This window comes from Lithobates pipiens, unplaced genomic scaffold, assembly GCF_037356315.1.
Source record: "Lithobates pipiens isolate NorthernLeopardFrog02 unplaced genomic scaffold, aLitPip1_a1.2 Scaffold_8, whole genome shotgun sequence".
Classification (NCBI taxonomy): domain Eukaryota; kingdom Metazoa; phylum Chordata; class Amphibia; order Anura; family Ranidae; genus Lithobates; species Lithobates pipiens.
In genome coordinates, this window is record NW_027507903.1 from 510,056,532 (window position 1) to 510,078,267 (window position 21,736).

General features: G+C 43.4%; 1 protein-coding gene across 2 annotated transcripts in view; it reads left to right on the forward strand.

Annotated features, from left to right (window-relative positions):
• KIAA0930 (KIAA0930 ortholog) overlaps window positions 1-16,700 on the forward strand; it is a 105,123-nt gene extending 88,423 nt beyond the window's left edge. For both annotated transcript variants that reach the window (XM_077469360.1, XM_077469363.1), the window contains exons 9-10: window positions 12,704-12,859; window positions 15,774-16,700. In XM_077469360.1, coding sequence (XP_077325486.1) covers window positions 12,704-12,859; window positions 15,774-15,814 — 197 coding nt within the window. In that variant the 3' untranslated portion in view covers window positions 15,815-16,700. The remainder of the gene's footprint in view (window positions 1-12,703; window positions 12,860-15,773) is intronic.
• The last annotated feature ends 5,036 nt before the right edge of the window (window positions 16,701-21,736 follow it).

The following is a 21,736-nucleotide window of genomic DNA, read 5'->3' on the forward strand; positions in this document are numbered from 1 at the left end:
TATGCAATTAGCGGACCTCCAGCTGTTGCAAAACTACAAGTCCCATCATGCCTCTGCCTCTGGATGTCATGCTTGTGGCTGTCAGAGTCTTGCTATGCCTCATGGGACTTGTAGTTCTGCAACAGCTGGAGGTCCACTAATTGCATATCCCTGCTCTAGGGTGTCTACTCTACGAAAACAATATATATAATGTTTGGGGGTTCTAAGTAATTTAAAAAAGTAAAAAAAAAAGATTTTAACTTGAAATCAACAAATGTCAGAAAAAGGTTTAGTGTTTAAGTAGCTAATCTTTTTCACTTACACACAAAGTCTATTCCATTGACAAATTGTTACAATGTTTACACTTAACCACTTCAGCCCCGGACCAATAAATACCTTAAGGATCAGAGGTCTTTTTCCAATTTCGCACTGCGCTGCTTTAACTGGTAATTGTGCGGTCATGCAATATTGCACCCAAACGAAATTTGCGTCCTTTTATTCCCACAAATAGAGCTTTCTTTTGATGGTATTTGATTGCCTCTGCGATTTTTATTTTTTGCGATATAAATGGAAAAAGAGCGAAAATTTTGAAAAAAAATGATATTTTCTTCTTTTTGTTATAAAAAAAATCGAATAAACTAAATTTTAGTCATACATTGAGGGCAAAATTTATTCAGCCAGATGTCTTTAGTAAAAAAAATGTCAATAAGCGTATATTTTTTGGTTTGCGCAAAAGTTATAGCGTCTACAAACTAGAGTACATTTTCTGGAATTTACACAGCTTTTAATTTATGACTGCCTATCTCAATTCTTGAGGTGCTAAAATGGCAGGGCAGTACAAACCCCCCCCAAATGACCCCATTTTGGAAAGTAGACACCCCAAGGAAACTGCTGATGGGTATGTTGAGCCCATTGAATATTTATTTTTTTTGTCCTAAGGGATTGAATAATGACTAAAAAAAAAAAAAAAAATAAAAAAATAAAAATTTACAAAAAGTTGTCACTAAATGATATATTGCTCACACATGCCATGGTTATATGTGGAATTGCACCCCAAAATATATTCAGCTACTTCTCCCGAATATGGGGATACCACATGTGTGGGACTTTTTGGGAGTCTAGTCGCGTACGGCACCCCGAAAACCAATCACCACCTTCAGGATTTCTAAGGGTGCAAAGGCCATAAAATGCCAAAATAGCACAAAACCCCCCAAATTACCCCATTTTGGAAAGTAGACACCCCAAGCTATTTACTGAGAGTCATGTTGTCTGAACGAAAAAAAAGAGATTGATCGGTGGGTATGCCCCCCATTAGATACCTCCCTTCATCCACCCACTTCTAATGATGGATATACATGCACCATTTATATATGCCGAAGCATGGGGGCATCCTCCCGCAAAAAAGTTATGCCGCGTACATACGTTCAAACTTTTCCATGGGCAAGCCCCCTGTCGGAATTTTGACCGTATGTACGCGGCATTAGGAGCAAAATCGCTCCTCCACCCCTTATGCCCCCATGCTTCGGCATATATGCTCTTTTTTAACTGTGGTGGTGAAATCACCGCCTACAGCACTGGAGTCACGGCTTTATGTATCGTGGGAGCAAACGCTGTTGCTGTCAAGATAAATAAATCCGCGCTGCAGCTGAATGGCGTACCTGCTAAGCAAATTATGGTTAACGTTAAAACAAAGTAACATCCCAGTAAAACCTTACCATACCATACCTGCAAAGCAATTGCCAAAAAAAACAGTAAAAAATAAAACATTTTTTAACACAACCTGTGCCTAAAATATATATATGCCGAAGCATGGGGGCATCCTCCCGCAAAAAAGTTATGCTGCGTACATACGTTCAAACTTTTCCACGGGCAAGCCCTCCGTCGGAATTTTGACCGTATGTACGCGGCATTAGGAGCAAAATCACTCCTCCACCCCTTATGCCCCCATGCTTCGGCATATATGCTCTTTTTTAACTGTGGTGGTGAAATCACCGCCTACAGCACTGGAGTCACGGCTTTATGTATCGTGGGAGCAAACGCTGTTGCTGTCAAGATAAATAAATCCGCGCTGCAGCTGAATGGCGTACCTGAAAACATGAAAAATGGTTAACAATAACACAGTAAACAGTAAAGTATAAAAAACTTGAGAGAGAGAGAGAGAGAGAGAGAGAGAGAACAATAAAACGACAACTATTTTTGGTTTTTATATTTTATATTTTTTTTGGTTTTTTTATTTTACTTTTTTTTTTTTTTTTTTTTATACACTTTTTTTTGAACTGTAAACTGTAACTGTAACGGTTCGGGTCTCTCAAAATGCGATGGCATCTTGGGAGACCCTGTGTAAGTGTGCCTAGCCTGTGAAATGCTGTACCCTACGCTAATACTTCACTAGTTCATGGTAGCGTTCAAAACACTCACCCTGACAAAGACCAGGATTGCCAGGACAGCGTGGACAATAAGAACGGGTGTCACGCCTATATCCGCGCTTGCTACAGACACGACATCTTTTCTGGGGGGCTCGTTGGGTAGGGGTACTCGGGAGGACATAAGAATAATGCCTCTCATGCAGCCGGCTTACTGCATTTGGTTGGGAATGGTGAGGTACAGAACCGTCTGGAAACAGAAGCTCTGTGACAACCTCTCTTTGGAAGAAAAGAAAGGTTAATGTTCCGCCTGAAGTTTTGTATAGCACAAAAGCATTCAGCAAAGCCAATTGAAATAAGTAAGCAGACACTTTTTTGTACCAGCGTCTGGTCTTACGGGAAGTTAGATACGGCGCCAACATCTGGTCATTGAGGTCCACCCCTCCCATATTTTTGTTATATTCGTGGACACAGAGGGGTTTCTCCACAATACCAGTCGCCGTAGAAATTTGTCGTGTCTGCATGAAGGGAGGTAAGAACGAAAACATTCTTATTATGCCTCCACTTCATAGCGAGCAAATTATTACACCGATAGCAGGCTCTCTCCCCCAGCCTAAGACGGGAATCTACAAGCCGCTGGGGAAAGCCCCGGCGATTAGGTCGCACGGTGCCACATGCTCCAATCTGATTATCAAATAAATGACTAAACAGTGGCACGCTGGTGTAATAGTTGTCCACGTACAAGTGGTACCCCTTTCCGAATAAGGGTGACACCAATTTCCACACTATCTTGCCAGCGCTTCCTATGTAATCAGGGCAGTTCTCCGGCTCTACGTAACTATCTTTACCCTCATAAACCATAAAGCTCCATGCATAGCCTGTGGCCCTGTCACAGCACTTATAGAGCTTGACCCCGTATCTGGTACGCTTGTTGGGAATGTACTGTTTGAATGACAAGCGACCAGTAAACTTAACCAGGGACTCATCAACGCAGACAACTTTTTGGGGAGTAAACAAGTCTGCAAAACGTTGGTTGAAGTGGTTTATGAGGGGCCGAATTTTGTAGAGCCGATCGTATTCAGGGTCTCCACGTGGACGACAAAGTTCATTGTCACTGAAGTGCAAGAACCGCAAGATCTGCTCGTATCGTTTCCTGGACATGGAGTTAGAGAACACGGGCATGTGATCAGCCGGATGCGTGGACCAATAAGCCCGCATCTGCATAAATGTATGTGTGCCCATGTTGAGGGAAAGGCCCAAAAACGTCTTAAATTCGGAAACCGTAACTGGTTTCCAATCTCTGGCAAGAGACGGCAACTGGGGATTAGCGGCGATGCGTTGACCAGCATATAAATTGGTTTGGTCCACAATAGATCTATAGAGATCTTCCGTGAGATACAGAGAATAAAAATCGAGTGGCGTAAAATCATCTGTATCCACCTGAATACCGGGTTGGGCAGTGAATGGGGGAAGTACGGGTTCTGCAGAAGTGGTGGGCACCCAATTGGGATAGGCGAATTCTGCAGGAAGGGCACTATGGGTACGACGGGCCTGTCTTTTTCTTCTTCTTGGTGGCAGCGGGACACTACTTGTGCTTGCCACCTCGCCAGCTTGAACTGCACTTATGGGACTCGCCACGTCACCATGTGATACTGCAGTGCTGGATGTACGTCCAGGGTGTACTAGGCCGCTGGTGCTTGTCAGTTCACCAAAAGGATGAGCGGCGCTAGTACTGGCTCTATACTCCATACGAGGGACTTGCGGTTCCTGCACCTCAACAACATCAGAAAATCGGGGTCGGGTACGCCTGACAATAGCAGGGACCTCTTCTTCGTCGTCAGAGCTATCTGACATGGAGGCGCTGTCCTCTACAGGTTCGTATTCTGAGCCTGAATCTGACAGATCAGTGTCTTCCTCTTCACTATCTGTCATGCTCAGAAACGTGTAGGCCTCTTCACTAGTGTACCTTCGCTTTGCCATTTTGGGCTCTAAATTTAGGGGTACAGTAGTGAGACTCACAGGTAAAAAAGCACCTAGCCTGTCAGCGACTGTATAAAACGCTACAAAAAAAAACTGTTAGCGATCGCAGGGATCAGGCCTGACTCTGCGAACGCTGCAGTTATGTGTGTTGTGTTTTGTAAGTGACAGTGATCGATCGATACTGCACTTGGGTGGGCTGGGCTGGGCAGAGGGGCAAAACGCAGGTGCTAGCAGGTATCTGGGCTGATCCCGCTAACAATGCGGTTTTTTAGAACCCTAAATTGCTGGGCACGCTAGTATAGATCTGATCAGATTAGATATTGATCTGTTCGGATACTATACCACTAAGGGAGGTGTATGCTTTGCGCGTGGGTGTTAGCGGTGCTGGCACTAACCTAGCACTGCCTGGGGTGAGGCAGACCCTTTCTGACCCTAAAACCAAATTTATATCACCCGCCGGGTGATCAGGGGGTTAAACCTTTATTAGGTAATAAATGGCGGGTGCCCTGATGCTATAAAAAGCGAACTACCTAACCAGCGTCACCCGTAACACTTATACGGTGATCACTGGTGAAAGGGTTAACTAAGGGCAATCAGGGGTTAAAACCTTTATTGGGTATTTATATGGGGGTACCTGAAGCTTTATAAAAACCTGACGGGGAACCTAAATAACTAAATAACTAACTGGCTAACCAGCGTCACCAGTGACACTTATGCAGCGATCGCTGGTGAAAGGGTTAACTCTAGGGGCAATCAAAGGGTTAAAACCTTTATTAGGTTATATATCGGGGTACCTAACGGTATAAAAACCTGGCGTTGAACCTAAAAAAAAACTAGCTTCCTAGCGGGACCAGTGACACTATTGCAGCGATCAGAAAAACGATCGCTTAGTGACACTGGTAAAAGAGGGTGAAAGGGTTAACTGGGAGGGCAATCAAGGGGTTAAACCTTTATTAGGGGGGGGTAGGGGGCTACCCTGGACCTAAAGGGGCCTAACACTAGCTGCCCTGACACTTTTTACAGTCACAACTGACACTAAATGTAGTGATCAATAAATAAATGAACACTGCATTAGTGACACTGTGACTGGGGGGGGGGCGGGGGGCCGATCAGGGGGTGACAGGGGTGAAATGTGTGCCTGTGTGTACCTATGTGTCAGTGGACTGTTGGTGCACTTACTTGGACGTCTTCACTCCTCGCTGTCCGGTTCAAAAAGACCGCCACGAGGAGTGTGACATCACTTCCTCCTCCTGTGTTTACATTTTCACAGGGGAGGAAGTTCGTCACTGGCCAGGAGCGATCGAGAGGGGATGGGCGGAAACCAACGGCCATCCCCTCATCGCCGATCGCTCCGGCACCGAAAGGGACCGCCGTATCTAGCGGGAGGGGGTCCGATCGGACCCCCCACCCGCTAGAAGGCATTCACGTACATTTACGTGATTGTGCCTGCCTGTGCCATTGTGTTGACGTACATTGGCAATACGGCGGTCCTGAAGTGGTTAAGGTCAACTGATAAAGCATGTTTTGATTCTTGGCAGACTGCCCAGTTTTTTCTCTTTCTTTCTTTTGAGGGCTGTGGCTTCAGAAGAGCAGAGAGAATTCTTTGCATAGAAAGAATTGTGACACACTTTAGTCATGATCGCAATGAATCTTGACGATTAATTGTGCAGTTCTAGAAGGTAGTGCCCGGTTTTCATTGGAACCAGGATATTGTTCTGCCTTCATTTTTTCCAGAACCTCGTTTTGTGAAAGAATGGTCGCTACATTCTCTTGATGTGGTGAGAGCGGTCAAGGTCTATTTGAAAGTGACCGCTCAGATTCTTGTAACGGATGTTTTGTTTGTGTTGCCAGATGGTCCTAAAAGAGGACAGGTAGCATCAAAATCTATTTTTAAATGGATTTGTGAAGCGATTGTTCAAGCTTATGGTTTAAAGAGAAAAATTCCTCCTTTTCATGTTAAAGCGCACTCCACCAGGGCTGTTGCGCTTCTCGGGCAGTGCATCACCAAGCCTCCATGGCTCAGATATGCAAGGCTGCAACTTGGTCTTCAGTCCATACATTTACCAGATTCTATCAGGTAGATGTAAAGGTCAAGAGGATATTGCCTTTGGGCGCAGTGTGCTGCAGGCTTCAGTATGAGTCCTCTGATCTCTTAGTGCCCTACTTTGTTTGCGTCTCCCTCCCTTCAGTTGGCATTGCTATGGGACATCCCACATAGCAACTACCATGGCTCTGTGTTCCCCATGATGTATGATAAGAAAATAGGATTTTTTATAACGGCTTACCTGTAAAATCCTTTTCTTTGGAGTACATTACGGGACATGGTATACAAGTGTATTGATTTGCTACAAAACTGAGGAACTCCCAGCAGTGGGAGGGGTTACTTTTTGTCTTGGAGCTTGCCAGTGTCCGTCACCTGAAGGGGGCCTATAACCCACATAGTAACTACTATGGCTCTGTGTCCACTGATGTAGTTCAAAGAAAAGTATTTTACAGGTAAGCTGTAATAAAAGTCCTATTCTTCGTTATACAAATGAAATAAACATGAGAATGCCTAAACATTTGTAATTTGTGATTGCAACAATTTTCTGAGCGAAGTGGTGCATTATCTGACAGAAATGCAGAAGTGCCACGACTGTGTGTATGTACGTGTGTGTGTGTATGTATATGTATATGTATGTATGTATATATATATATATATAATTAGGGCTGCAATTAACGATTTTCATAATCGATTAGTTAGCCGATTATTGTTTCAATTAATAGGATAATAACCTTAAATAAAAAAAAAGTGGGTCAAATTGACGTTAATTTTCAACCACGGTGATAGGAAAATTTGGAAATGATAGAAAACTTCTCGGTCAAAGGAATTTTCAGACAGTGTATGTGGTTTTTCTTCAGAAATGAAGTGAAAATTTCAACCAAAATTCTTTCATTCAGTGAACGTACAAAGATTTTTCATCTGAATTTTCTCACCTGAAAATTGATCCGTGAGGCCAGCATAAAGCTCGGTACACACCTATGCAGTTTTAGCTTTTGATCTGTTTATGCAATGCTTTTTGCTGTGTGTTTTGATTTTTGCGCACGTGATTTTACTGCAATTTGCTGTTTTTTTTGGGCAGATTAAAAAACACAAATTGCTGCAAAAACGCATTACATTATTTTCTGCAGCTTTTCCATTGAAGTATATTGAACCAAAAAAAGCACCGTTTTGTGTTAAAAGTCCCTGGCCCTTTCCAAATATGCAGCGGCTGAAAAAAAAGCACAGATATGAACGCGTTCCATAGGAAACCATGTAAATGAACTGTAGTGCGTTTCTGCAAAAAGCACCAATTAACATATAGATGTGAACCAGGCCTAAGACGTGTAGCAACATAATGGGGTTAAAAAGACAAAAATTAGCCCTTTATAGTACAAAAAAAGCAGATAATCACTACTAGAAGGGGTTCAATTTTTCACTGTAGAACAGTGAAAGTAATATTTACAGTAGTGATTATGTTTTTGTACTATAAAGAGCTCAATGTAGTTTTTCTTAAACCCCATTATGTTACTGGCCGATTAATCGATTATCAAAATGGTAATCGATTAATTTCATAATCGATTAGTTGTTTCAGCCTATAATAAATATATATATATATATATATATATATATATATATATATATATATATATATATATATATATATATATATATATAATATTTATGGGTTTATGTCCTTGCATATATATTTGATTCCATCCAAGTAGTGAGTGTACAGCTTGTATAACAGTGTAAATTTGCTGTCCCCTCAAAATAACTTGACACACAGCCATTAATGTCTAAACCGCTGGCAACAAAAGTGAGTACACCCCTAAGTGAAAATGTCCAAATTGGGCCCAAAGTATCAATATTTTGTGTAGCCATCATTATTTTCCAGCATTGCCTTACAGCTTTCCATTTGAGTCCTCTTCCACTCCTCCATGATGACATCACAGAGCTGGCGGATGTTAGAGGCTTTGAGCTCCTCCACTTTCCGATTTGAGGATGCCTCACAGATGCTCAATAGGGTTTAGGTCTGGAGACATACTTGGCCAGTCCATCACCTTTTATCCTCGGCTTCTTTAGCAAGGTAGTGGTCGTCTTGGAGGTGTGTTTGGGGTCATTATCATGTTGGCATAGGATCAGTCTACGAATGGAGGGGATCATGTTCTGCTTCAGTATGTCACAGTACAAATTGGCATTCATGGTTCCCTCAATGAACTGTAGCTCCCCAGTGCTGGCAGTACTCATGCAGGCCCAGACCATGACACTCCCACCATCATGCTTGATTGTAGGCATGACACACTTGCCTTTTTTACTTTTCACCTAGTTACCACTACATACGCTTGACACCATCTGAACCAAATACGTTTATCTTGGTCTGATTGGACCACAGGACGTGGTTTCAGCAATCCATGTCCTTAGTCTGCTTGTCTACGGCACACTGCAGGCTTTCTTGTGCATCATCTTTAGAAGAGGCTCCCAAAGACTATCTCTGGATATGATGCGGAGCACTCACCTTCTTTGGTCGACCATGGAAAGGCCTGTTCTGAGTGAAACCTGTCCTAATAAACCGCTGCATGGTCTTGGCCACCATTCTGCAGCTCAGTTTCAGGGTCTTTGCAATCTTCTTATAGCGTAGGTCATCTTTTTGTAGAGCAACCATTCTTTTTTCAGATCCTCTGAGTTCTTTACCATGAGGTGCCATGTTGAACTTCCAGTGACCAGTAAGAGAGTGAAAGCAATGACACCAAATTTAACACACCTGCTCCCCATTCACACCTGAGACCTTGTAACCCTAACAAGTCACATGACACCGGGGAGGGAAAATGGCTAATTGGGCCCAATTTAGACATTTTTACTTAGGGGTGTACTCACTTTTGTTGCCAGTGGTTTAGACATTAATTGTTGTGTGTTGTTGTTTTGAGGGGACATCAAATTTAAGCTTTTATACAAGCTGTACACTCACTACTTTGCATTGTAGCAATATGTAATTTCTTCAGTGTTGAAAAGATATAACTTATTTACAAAAATGTGAGGGGTGTATTCACTTTTACCTGCCAAAGGATTTGGTTGTTTATCCAGTCCTGAGATTTACAAAGCTTCGCCGCACAGCTGAAAGGATTACACCACTTTCTCTGTGATGCACTGCAGAAGGGATACAGTGGTGTTTTGTGTGGTGTGTTTTTTTTTTTTTTTTTTTATACCCCTTCCTGCTTACTGGATAGTGAAAGAGCGAGGGGACCTTGATGAGGGCACCCCCCTTCTTTCTCATCCTATCGGCATATTCTGCACCTGAATGGCTCCCAGTCCTCCTGCCTTTCCCTGTCCCAGTTGAGCTCTGCTGTACAGGCTATTGCAAATTAAGGCACTTGGACTGCATTTAAAGATTATTATTTTTTTTTATTTTTTTTTTATAATAATAATCAATAATTGAGATCTACCTGACATTCAGTTTGAAAATGTTTTTGTATAACCAAGTAGTTTTTGTAAGTGTAGGATATTGTTAGAACTCGATTTTTCCAAATGAGGGGCAAATCCCTTCAATTTGTAAAGGGTTTACTTTCAGTTCCTGTCACATCTCCAAGAGAAAGTTCCAATGGGAGACGGACAAAAAATTTAACTGATCCTATTTTAAACTTTCCCTGCCAGTTTGACAGCCCTGCTATAGTAGTTGATGCTACTACAGAGATTGCCACAATATTCTGGGTCCTGTGCAACTGCCCCACTGCTGACTGACCACAAGTGGTTGCTTGGTTTACACTGTAATTAAAAGGCACTCTGAATGAGGTGAAGAGAAAAGGTGTCATTCATTCATGAATTTGTTGGAGAAAAGAGTGTTGGCAGTGCCAATTTAGTGTGGACAGTATGCAGTGGGGCAGCCGGTTGGCACTGGACCCAGAAGATTGCAGTGAACATTGTAGTATGCCAACTACTACAGTAAAGATCAGCTTTCAAAGCAATCCCTCACCTATGAAATATTCCTACTTGCATTGCACTGGATCAATGTAAGTATGTCCTTAGGATCATAACTGGCATTCAGCTTTAAATACATTAGTGCGCATCTTATTTCTTTCTAAAAGCACCATAATTAAAATGAAATGGAGCTCCATCTGCTGGCTAAGAATGAATGCACAAAACTATTTCTCTTTGCAATACTTCAAGAATAAATGTCTTTTAAAACTAATTTTGCACCCTTCCTCTGACCTAACCCACATTGACTGGCACAGGACAGTGAACACTTCTATGGGTTTATGTCCTAAGGCTGGAGACAGTTTTGTTTTCAGTTTTTCATCTGTTTTTTACATCCTCCACTTGAGTACCAGAAGCCATTTTTCATACAAAAATCATTTGTTTTACATCAGTTTTTTGTTTAATCAGTTTTTTTTTTTATCAGAATAAAAATAGGGCTTTTATGTAAATGGATAACCATTCATTTTTCCATAGAGTTGCATTGATGTCCGTTTTTCATCCATCAACAGATGGATGAAAAAATGGACAAACAGTACGCATGTGTGAAAGGGGCCTATGTGACTAGATCAGCTGCTGGAGCTGCTTAAAACAGGATTTTTTTCGTACTCACTGTAAAATCCTTTTTTCTCTAATTCACCGACCGACACAGCTCCTCTCTTAGCCATTGGGTTGTTATGCCCACCACTAGGAGAATACTAGGCATTAGTAGTTATGCAATGCTCAGAACTCTTTAGTTCCGCCCAGGGGGCGGTCCCTTGGGTAACAACCCTCCAGCCTGCCATGCAGTCATCAGTACGTCAACAAGCAGTATAACGTAAAGAGAAAAAGGAGGGGTGGGTGCTGCGTCGGTCGGTGAATTACAGAGAAAAGGACTTTACGGTGAGTACAAAAATCCTCCTATTTCCTCTTATATTCACCGACTGACACAGCTCCTCTCTTAGCCATTGGGACGTCCCCAAGCAGTGCCAAACGAGGGGTGGTAAAACAGCATAGAAACTTCATCCACCATGGCAAGTGGGACTAGTGAAACTTTATCCACAAAAAACAACAGTGCGTGGAGAAATCCACCACAAAACCAGGGTACCCTCAACAGGAGTGACTTCCCACAACTGCACCAAAACTGCGGAATGTAATGCAACAGTGCATTAACTTAACGGCACTGCGTTTTTATCGAAAACCAGGAAAAAAGAAAATATATTGCATAATCAATTGCAACTATACATCCGCCTGCAAAACTTTGTGACCAAAACAGGCATCGGCCGATGCACTGACGTCTACCTTGTAGAACTTGGTAAACGTGTGGACAGATGACCAGGTCACCGCTTTACACACCTGAGCAACAGACGCTTGGTGTCGGAAGGCCCAAGACGTTCATATTGCCCTTGTGGAGTGGGCCGTAACAGGAAAGAGGGGCACCTGCCCCTCCAAGGAGTAGGCTTGCACTACAATCTGTCTGATCCACCTGGAAATGGTGGCCAACGAGACCGCCATGCCTTTTTTCGGACCAGCCACCAAAACAAACAAGGAGTCTGACTTCCAAATGGGAGCAGTGCCAGACAAATACACCTTAAGAGCCCAAACCATGTCCAGAGTGTGAAGGGCCACTTCCCTAGGGTGTTTTCGCTTAGGACACAGAGATGGTAACTCAGTGTCCTCTTTGATATGAAAAGCCAAGACCACTTTCGGCAGAAAAGATGGTTGCGGACGCAACACCACCTTATCCTTGTGGATAACCAAATAAGTCGACTTGCAGGACAAAGCTGCCATTTCCGAAATCCAGGCAATTGCAACCGGGTCGTGCGGACTGCGCAGTGCCCATGGACACCCTGACGGCGGTCCTCAATTCGTTCGCTGGCGAGATGAAGGTGGCACGGGGGCAAAAAAGCGCCCCCTGGAGCTGAGGTTTCGTTGTGGCTTGCCTAGCGCGTAGCTGTGGCCTGCACACGCTTGATGGCCAGACTGGGGAGACTACAAGGATAAGAGTATCCAGCCTGTCACCCAGTCGGCTGTTGATAGCAGATCACGGGATCATTCATCTTGCGCAAAAAGCAAAGCTTCTGCAGAAAAAGCACGGACCGATGGGCCCGTAGGGTTCCTAGGTCCTTCTCCTTCACTAGGCAAAAAAAAAAAAACTGATGACTGCATGGCAGGCTGGAGGGTTGTTGCCCAAGGGACCGCCCCCTGGGCGGAACTAAACAGTTCTGAGTGTTGTATAACAACTAATGCCTAGTATTCTCCTAGTGGTGGGCATAACAACCCAATGGCTAAGAGAGGAGCTGTGTCGGTCGGTGAATATAAGAGAAAACAATAATTAAAAAAAATGCAATAAAGCTCCTGTACATTCCCATAGGTGCTTCTCTATATAACTGTGCTGTACGTCATTCCACAGATATAAACAATGTAACAAACCTGAGGTCACGCTCCCTCTCTGGAACGGGAAGATCATTGGTGGGGTCATGGCTGAAGCTGAACAGAACCGACGAGAACTTCCTTCTCTATGCACACCTGACCTACGTCACCCTACCACTGCAGCGCATCTTGTCTGGTAAATTCCTGACCAATCATAGTTTTATTATTTATTACTTGTTCATCTTTTTCTAATACTTAGGATCAGAGACATAAACATTAAAGTGACACGTTTGACAGAACCTAAAGGGTTTTTAAACCCAGTAACAAAAACTGATAGCATTGCAAAAATAGTTTTAACAGTCCTTAGACGTGGTGCCTGCATTAGTTCTTTTTTCACTTGTTTGCCTTTATTTTAACCATATTTTAACCTGGTAATTCTGGCATTAACATATTTCCTGCCCTATGTAGTCCCAACACACTCCCTTTCCTAGGGTGACAAGGCTGCTCAGTATGGTTGTCACCCTAGCAAAGGGAAAATTAACAGAATATAACTGGTGTGCTTGGAGGCTACTAGGGTGCCAACATCCCAGAAATGGTCTATACAACAAATTGTTTCATGGGTGTATGGGACATTCCCGCCACTAAATGTTTTAAAGGCAGAAAATTAAAATAAAACCATTTTATTACATTTATTAAAACCATATCGCAAAACATACACTGTATGTTAGACCATAGGGAAATAGGATCCCATAAACTCTCATAGGTTCAAGTCTTGATGTAGAAACTGTCTGACATGATTTGCATATCTCTCTTCATCAGGGTAAAGCGCACACCTGGAAATGCATAGAGAGGTTAGCATTTGCAAACCTATAGATGAGAGTTAAAACAATAAGTCTGGTGGTGTGGTTATGCAATCCCATAGGGTCCCAAAAGGATATTGGTCAGAAGGATCCTCCCCCTACAGATAGATGGTGATGGTGTCCCCAGAAGGAACGGGGACATCTGTAGATGCAGAGATCACAGGACAGCTAAGAAATCCCAACTGCAGCCCAAAATGAGCCCCACCCAAGAGAATGGCAATACTTCATTAGCAGTAGAGTTGCATCCCTTTGGGACCCTATTACCGTGGGATCGCATAACCACACCACCAGACTTATTATTTTGACTCTCATCCATAGATTTGCAAACCCTAACCTCTCTATGCAATTTTAGGTTCTCCCTGCGCCTGTGTGGGTTTCCTCCCACACACGCAAGACATGCTGGTAGGTTAATTGGATCCTGTCTAAATTGTCCCTACTAGTATGTATATATACTGTATGTGAGTTAGGGACCTAAAATTGTAAGCTCCTTGAGGCTGGTGTGAATGTACAATATAGATGTAAAGTGCTGCGTAAATTGACAGCACTATAGAAGTACCTGTAATAAATGTAAGGAGCATCCTTCCCACTGATTATTGTACTGTGAGCTGCAGATATAGTAACTATTAGGCTGGGTTCACACTGCTGCGGGGGGAGATCCGGATGTGATTCGCACCGCAAATCACATCCGATCTCTGTAGCGATGCGAGTTCAGCCATACAGATAGTATGGCTGAATTCGCATCGCTCCCGCAGCAAACTCGCACGGGACCCTTTTTTTGGTCCGCAACAGAATCGGATCGCATGGGGGTTCACACCATGCGATCCGATTCCTGTGCGAGTCGGCAGATCGCACTGCGATATGCGGACGGATCTGGGGGTGTCATTAACATATCATTGACACTCCCAGCCGTCCGCATAGGGCAGTGTGAACTGCCGGCAGGAGTAATGCGATGCGGGAAAACGCCGCGGATTCGCGGCGTTCCCGCATCGCAGCGGTGTGAACCCGGCCTTAACAGAGGTTCCTCCATGTTAAAAGGTTTGGAGAGGCTCCTCTAGAACAGTGGTTCTCAAACTCAGTCCTCAAGTACCCCCAACGGGCCATGTTTTGGGAACTTCCATTAGATAAAATAGCTGTTATCAATACAATGTCATTGATATTCATTTAAAGTAGCTGTGCAAAGTAAAGGAAAACCTGAAAACATTGGCCGTTGGGAGTGCAAGGACTGAAGTTGAGAAGCACTTCTCTAAAAAGCGCTGCATCCCTGACCCCTCCCCATGCAGCAACCGATATCTGTATCGTGATCTATTGATCGTTGATTACAGCGGTGAGCAGTAGATCGCTATTGGAAGTGTTTTTCTTGCTGCATGGTAGAGCTGTATCTATTTCCCCCGACCCTATCCAGAACCCTCACAAAAGAGAAAAAAAAGTAAACAAAAATGTTAAATCAAAGCAATACAAAGACCTTTTACGAACAAGTTTTGTATTGTAGGAGCAAGGCTTTTAAGTTTCTAAAATTCCTTTAATAATGGGTATGTTGAAACCTAAAAGATGGAAATAAATTAAGAAAAACAAAAAATCCCTTCAAGTTGTAGTAAACCCACTTTTTCATTTTTTTTTTACCAAAAGTAAGCCTGTAATAAGGTGTACCTGTAGTTACTGTGAATATCTCCTAAACCTGCACTGCTTAGGAGATATTCCAAGTGCATGCAGCCGGTAACCTCACTGGAGAATGCCCTCTGAAGATTCGGCATACCATGCCAGACCTTCAGAGCCCGTGATGGCACGCATACTAGCACATTATGACATTGCCTTGCAGGGGATATTTTTTTTTCCTTTTTTAACTTTCTTTAAAAAACAAAAACCATCCAGAGTATTAAACCTGATTATTTCAAAGTTCTGGGAAATTATTTGGCCTGTCCTCCTCCTCTTTCCTGTCCCCACAGAAAAAGGGGTGTCTCCGTTTTGGTAAGACATATGACACAAGAATGAAACCTACCTCCAGAAGCCTCAATCTGCAGCTTTTTTGAGAAAAAGGAGGCTACATATCATATTTCAGGGAAAATTACTCTTCCACGCCACATGTGAGGAGATTCCTGGAATCTGACTGCTGCAGTGCAGTAAAGGGTTTACAATGTTTGCCATATATTTAGGAGTGATTGGTTGCACTTGTTGCCTGGAATTGCCTAAATCAGAACCAGAATGCATCCAATTACAGCTGTGTGTGCTTATACTTTTTTCCGCTCTTTGCAGATATCTTGGAGGTGAGACAGAAGCCAATCCTGATGTCATAGCAGAAAAAAGATGTCGCTGCCATTGGAAAACCTGAAACTTCACTGCCAAAGTGCCTCCTTGACCTGCAGTGGTTTCCTTTGATAACACTACCACCTAGTGTCTATAAGCAGAAATGCACCGGGCGTAATAAATGAAATTGACTGTTGTCCAGGCGGACTACCCATCCTGGTCCCTGCAGCAAGAAGAGGGTTAAAAATAATAATAAAAACAAACTACCAGCCAATCTAAAGTGCCTCTCTAACCCTTCCCAGGCTTACATCACAGTGTTCTGGTCAGAGACTTGATAAAAAGGGGCTGTGTTCAAAACTAGCAGGCTTTACAAATAATTTGTTATATCCTTTGATTGCAAGTGCAAAATTAACAAAGGGACGGTGCACACACTGATGATGCTGTCCATGCTTTGGTAAGCGATTTCATTGAATGTTATGATGTGGAGCAATGGAACGATTATGTAGTTTGGCGTCCGTGTTCCATGAGTAAGACAGAAATGCGTCATTTGTAAGCGAGGAATTTTAATAGCTCGCCATTGGAAAAAATTCTCTGTGTGTAAAAGCCTTTCGGTTTACCTTTTTTTATTTTGTGTTTGCACCAGAGTCTTTCCTATGTGTGTTTCGTGTTTTTTTTTTTTTTTCTTTTTTAATTTTTTTTTTTTTTTAACAGAAAAATTGTGCAATCCAAATTCTGTACCTGTTGAGTAACCTCTGTCCATATTATTTATTAATTTTCATCTCTTTTTGTAAAGAAAAAAAAATGAAATAACATGTACACTATGAGGGAAAACTAAAAGAACGGTGTCCTCTGAAACTACTACTAGACCTGAATTTTTTTTTATTTGTAATTTGTAAGCGAGTTAAAAGGTCAATATAACTGTTGCTTTTTGAAAAACCCTGTTGGAGAATCTTTATTGAGATAGACTTTTGTGTATGTATTATCAATGACATTTCTCTTCGCTTCTGGTAGCCAAAAGGAGTGGTGGAGGAGTGAATGGGGCGTGTGCACTCTTGAAGTGCATATAAGAAAGTGACTCTGCTCTCGGCCCTCAAATATTCTGGCCCCCTCCCCTCTGGTCTCTTGTTTCTATCAAATATGTGATCATGTTTATTACAGCATATCCCCCACAAGGAGGGGGGGGGGGGGTGTGTGCAGGATGTGCTGCGTTCAATAAAGTTGATTAGACACATGTCAGTAAAGGAAACTTGTGGTATTACCCCACATGGCAAAACCCCATCAGGTTGAACTCACAGTGCCCACCCAATACATTTTAGAAAACTCTTAATTGGCACATTTGTTGCTGAAAATCTTCCCGTCTTCCTCCCAAGGAGACCTAAGGGTTGGTGGGACAAACCTAACCTAGATACTACAATAGTCTGTAGGGGCGTTATGAATCAAGATTTTGAGTTTTATTTATGAACAGACTGTTGTGGACCCTGATGTCCCATTTCAGGTTTAATTAAGGGTACGATGTTCGAGTTAAAAGCAGTATTGTATATTGGGTTCCCTTTGGTGTCTACATGTACCTGTCAAATTGTTCTCAAATACCCCTAGACCTGTTAGTCCAGGTGGCCTTTATACCGACATAAAGCATACAAGTCAATTGTTCTTTCCCAGCCTCCTGGTTATTAAACTAGCTGTTCATAATAATGACCCGGGGACAGGCAAGCCACTTATCGGCTCCAAATTTGCATTTTAGGCTCTCATAACACTTGGGAACATTAAAAAGAAAAACCTTTTGCAGGATATTTTTGCAATACATATACATTTCTCATTCATTCATTGGCAGACACAGCCTTCTTTATTCAGAACCACAGGGTTATAACGCTCCCTACGGGAGGAGGACACTAGGCAGAAAAGAGACTTTGCTACGCCCATGGGCAGTCCTAGGTGATGTACAGCCCACCCCCCTCTGCTATAGGCCTTCAGTTTTTTCTGCCTAGTCAGGAGTAAGGACCTAGTTCCCTGCTGGGATCTCTTGACCTGGCAATGTTTATTTTTTAGTTATTTTTCCGGTGAGATCTACAATCAACTGCCAGGCTGGGCGATGGCCTTGACATTCGATCCAGTTGTCACCCCAGTCTGGCCAGCAAGTGCGTGCAGACCGCAGCTACCTGCTAGGTCGGCCCCGACATAGCCCCACTGGACGGGGACTGGCCCTGCGAGGTAAACGTCTCTCGAGGTCACAAACGACGGGGTCTTAGCCCAAGTCGCAGCATCCCTCAAGGCCAACAGCCCCCCCACTTCGGTGGCGAGGAGATTCTGTCCTGATCGGTGCTTGTTTTGTCCTGGTATGGTGAGTAAATGTCCCCCTCTCCTCTTAGGGGGTTTTTGTGGCGGACATGGGCCCCTCTGCAGGTTGGTCAGACCCTCTTTTCCTGGCCTTGGTGGTCCCTTGGTAACCCCCCCCCTTCCCCCTCCATATGGGGCTCCCTTGCTTTCTAAGCTATCTGTTTCAGCGTTAGTGCTTTGACAGGTATTGTGGCTGAAGTGTTGGACTGCAGACCAGGCCTCTAAAAAGGCCCTAGCTGATCTGCCTTTTCAAGGCGATCATTTGTTTGGGGCCACTCTGGAACCTCAGTGGTCAAGTATTGGACCAAGGGGAGTGGTCCCCTCCCATCAGGAGGTATTTCAACAGATCTGTCTACGCTTGGGATCTGCAGAGGTAGATCTGATGGCATCCCGAATCAACAGGAAGGTGCAGAGGATTGTTGCCAGGTCTTGGGACCCTCTGGTGGATGCCTCAGATGCTCTGATCACTCCATGGGGCCAGTATCATCTGATCTGTACCTTTTCATATTCGCAAGCTTCTGCCATGGCTGTTGCGCAGGATCGAAGCCGAAGGAATTCCAGTCATGCTAGTAACCCCCGGACTTGCCTTGTCAGTCCTGGTACGCTGACCTAGTGCGTCTGGTCACAGACACCTCCTGGGAATTCCATGGTATAGATCAGTGATGGCAAACCTTGGCACCCCAGATGTTTTGGAACTACATTTCCCATGATGCTCAGCTACACTGCAGGGTGCATGAGCATCATGGGAAATGTAGTTCCAAAACATCTGGGGTGCCAAGGTTTGCCATCACTGGTATAGATCCTCTTGAAGAAACCTCTTTACATGAACTGAAAGTATGCAAGATCTTCCATCCAGGCTTCATGACTGCTGTACGACTCTCCGCCTCACAGAGGTCCTGTAATTAAACGCTTGTTATCTATAATTTTTTTTTTAGTGCACATAAGTGCTCATGTCAATGCTGCCGGCTATTTTGTTTATTTCATATCTTTGTTTTGTGTTTAATTTGCAGCATCAACGGTTTTCACATAAAAGGAATTCATTACTTTTCAGGGATATGTAATTTATCAAGTAAAAGCAGTTCATTACTGTGTCTCATCTGTCTTCCAGCCTATAAATTTCATTTGTTTACAATTTCATTTTTAATTAGTTTCTAAGGCTTTAATCTTTTTGAGATCAACATCGAAAGCAAAGCAAACATGCTAGCACAGCGGTAAGTGTGTTGGCAGATGGCTGGTTTGAGTTTTTTTTGTCTTTCAGGCCTCATGCAGATGGGTATTTGTTACTTGTGCTTTGTGGCATGCTGCGCTTTGTAAAGGCAGCTAGTTCAACCAGTATAAATAGGTGGAGGTGCCTTGCTATAAACGCTAGGTTTTGATGGATGCTGAAGTAAGAAAATTGAGACCTGACATACCTGAGTTACCCTAATGTTAAAGAAGAATTCTAAGCTCAGTTCATAAACTGCTGTGTTGTAAAGTGGATTTATCATTAGTAAATTTTTCCATAAATGCTAAGTACCGTATTTCCGTACTTAAAATCAGGGGAAAATCGTGGGTGCGTGTTATACGCCGAACCCCGCTGATTGTGAGTGGAGTGGAGCGGAGCGATCGCCGCCGAGATGCACATAGCTGAGTGTACTCTGCTCCACTCACAGACACACCTTTGTTATGCCCATCATAGGGTGGGACTGTGAACAGAGCCAAGTACACTTGGCTATGTGTATCTCGGCTCCGCCCCTGCAATGTTGGCGGCGTTTGCTCTCCTCCGCCCAGTCCTGGCGGCGCCAATTTTAACCACTTCCTGACCGGACCATTTTGCTGGTCAAAGACCAGACCACTTTTTGCGATTCGGAAATGCGTCGTTTTAACTGACAATTACGCGGTCGTGCGACGTGGCTCCCAAATAAAATTGACGTCCTTTTTTTCCCCACAAATAGAGCTTTCTTTTGGTGGTATTTGATCACCCCTGCGGTTTTTATGTTTTGCGCTATAAACAAAAATAGAGAGACAATTTTGAAAAAAACGCATTATTTTTTACTTTTTGTTATAATAAATACCCCCCAAAAATATATTAAAAAAAAACATTTTTTTCCCTCAGTTTAGGCCGATACGTATTCTTCTACATATTTTTGGTAAAAAAAATCGCAATAAGCGATTATTGATTGGTTTGCGCAAAAGTTATAGCATTTACAAAATAGGGATAGTTTTATAGCATTTTTATTATTATTTTTTTACTAGTAATGGCGGCGATCAGCGATTTTTATTGTGACTGCGACATTAGGGCGGACATTTTTGGGACCATTGTCATTTATACAGTAATCACTGCTATATAAATGCAGTGATTCCTGTGTAAATGACACTGGCAGTGAAGGGGTTAACCAGGGGGGGCAGTGTAGGGGTTAAGTGTTCCTAGGGGTGTGTTACTAACTGTGGGGGGGGGGGGGGGTTGGGCTTTCATTTAGTGAACACTGATCTCTGCTCCAATCACATGGAGCAGAGATCAGCGTCACTAGTTGCTAGGCAGAATGGAGAAATGCTATTTACACGTCTTTTTCTCCATTCAGCCGTCCCGTGAGACGATCGCGGGTATGCCTGCGGCGATCGAGTCCGCAGGTCCCGCGACCGGACTCACGGGGGCCCCGACCAGCGCTCCCGATGGCAGGGCGGCATTGAAGATTGGACGTACATGTACGCCAATATGCCTGCCCGTGCCATTGTGTTGGCGTGCGCTGGTCGGGAACCGGTTAAATTCATCCAAGGCTGGAATGGACACTGGGGGCAAGGCTGCACTGGATACTGGGGGCAAGGCTGCACTGACAAGGCTGCAATGGACACTGGGACAAGGCTGCACTGACCTGCATTGATGTGCATTTAAATGTAAGTTTTTTTTTTTTTGTCCCTTAAACTTCCCTCCTAAACTTGGGGTGCATGTTATACGCCGATGCGTGTTATACTCCGATAAATACGGTAATTTGTAACACTAAGAGGTATTTATTACCTGTCTCAGAGAGCGCAGTGTTCCCCTTGACAATGCCCTTTATCTACTTTTCCATCCAGGACAGGACCATCTTTGTTCAGGCATTATCAAGGGTCACCATCTACTACTTGGGCTGTGACGTTGGCTCAGATGACACAATTGCGTATATTCTTGTTAAATTCCTAATATTATGAGCTCAGGTTTGGAAAGATTGAGTTTGAGGCAGTGGCCTGATATGATATAGATCAGGCAACTTGGCTCCAGAGCCTACCCCCCTAGGGACAGAGTTTATCCTTTCCCTGTCAGAGCACATTATATAAGGCCGTTGGTATTTCTAAGGCTTTTCAGCATCATGTATCTGTTCTCAGATTTGCAAGGCTGCCACATCATCCTCTGTTCTCTATATTCTACCATGTGGATGCTTAGGCCTTGGCTGATGCAAGCTTTGGCGACTAGGTGCTTCAAGCCATTATCTAAGTGTTTTGTTGAAGTTCTTAAACCCTCATTTTCTTGAGGGTCTGTTGGAAGTTCTGTGTGCTATGTTTGTTGCCCAGCTTATTGCTTGGGTACATCTCATGGTCTATGAATATACAGTGCCTTGCCAAAGTATTCGGCCCCCTTGAACTTCTCAAACTTTTGCCACATTTCAGGCTTCAAACATAAA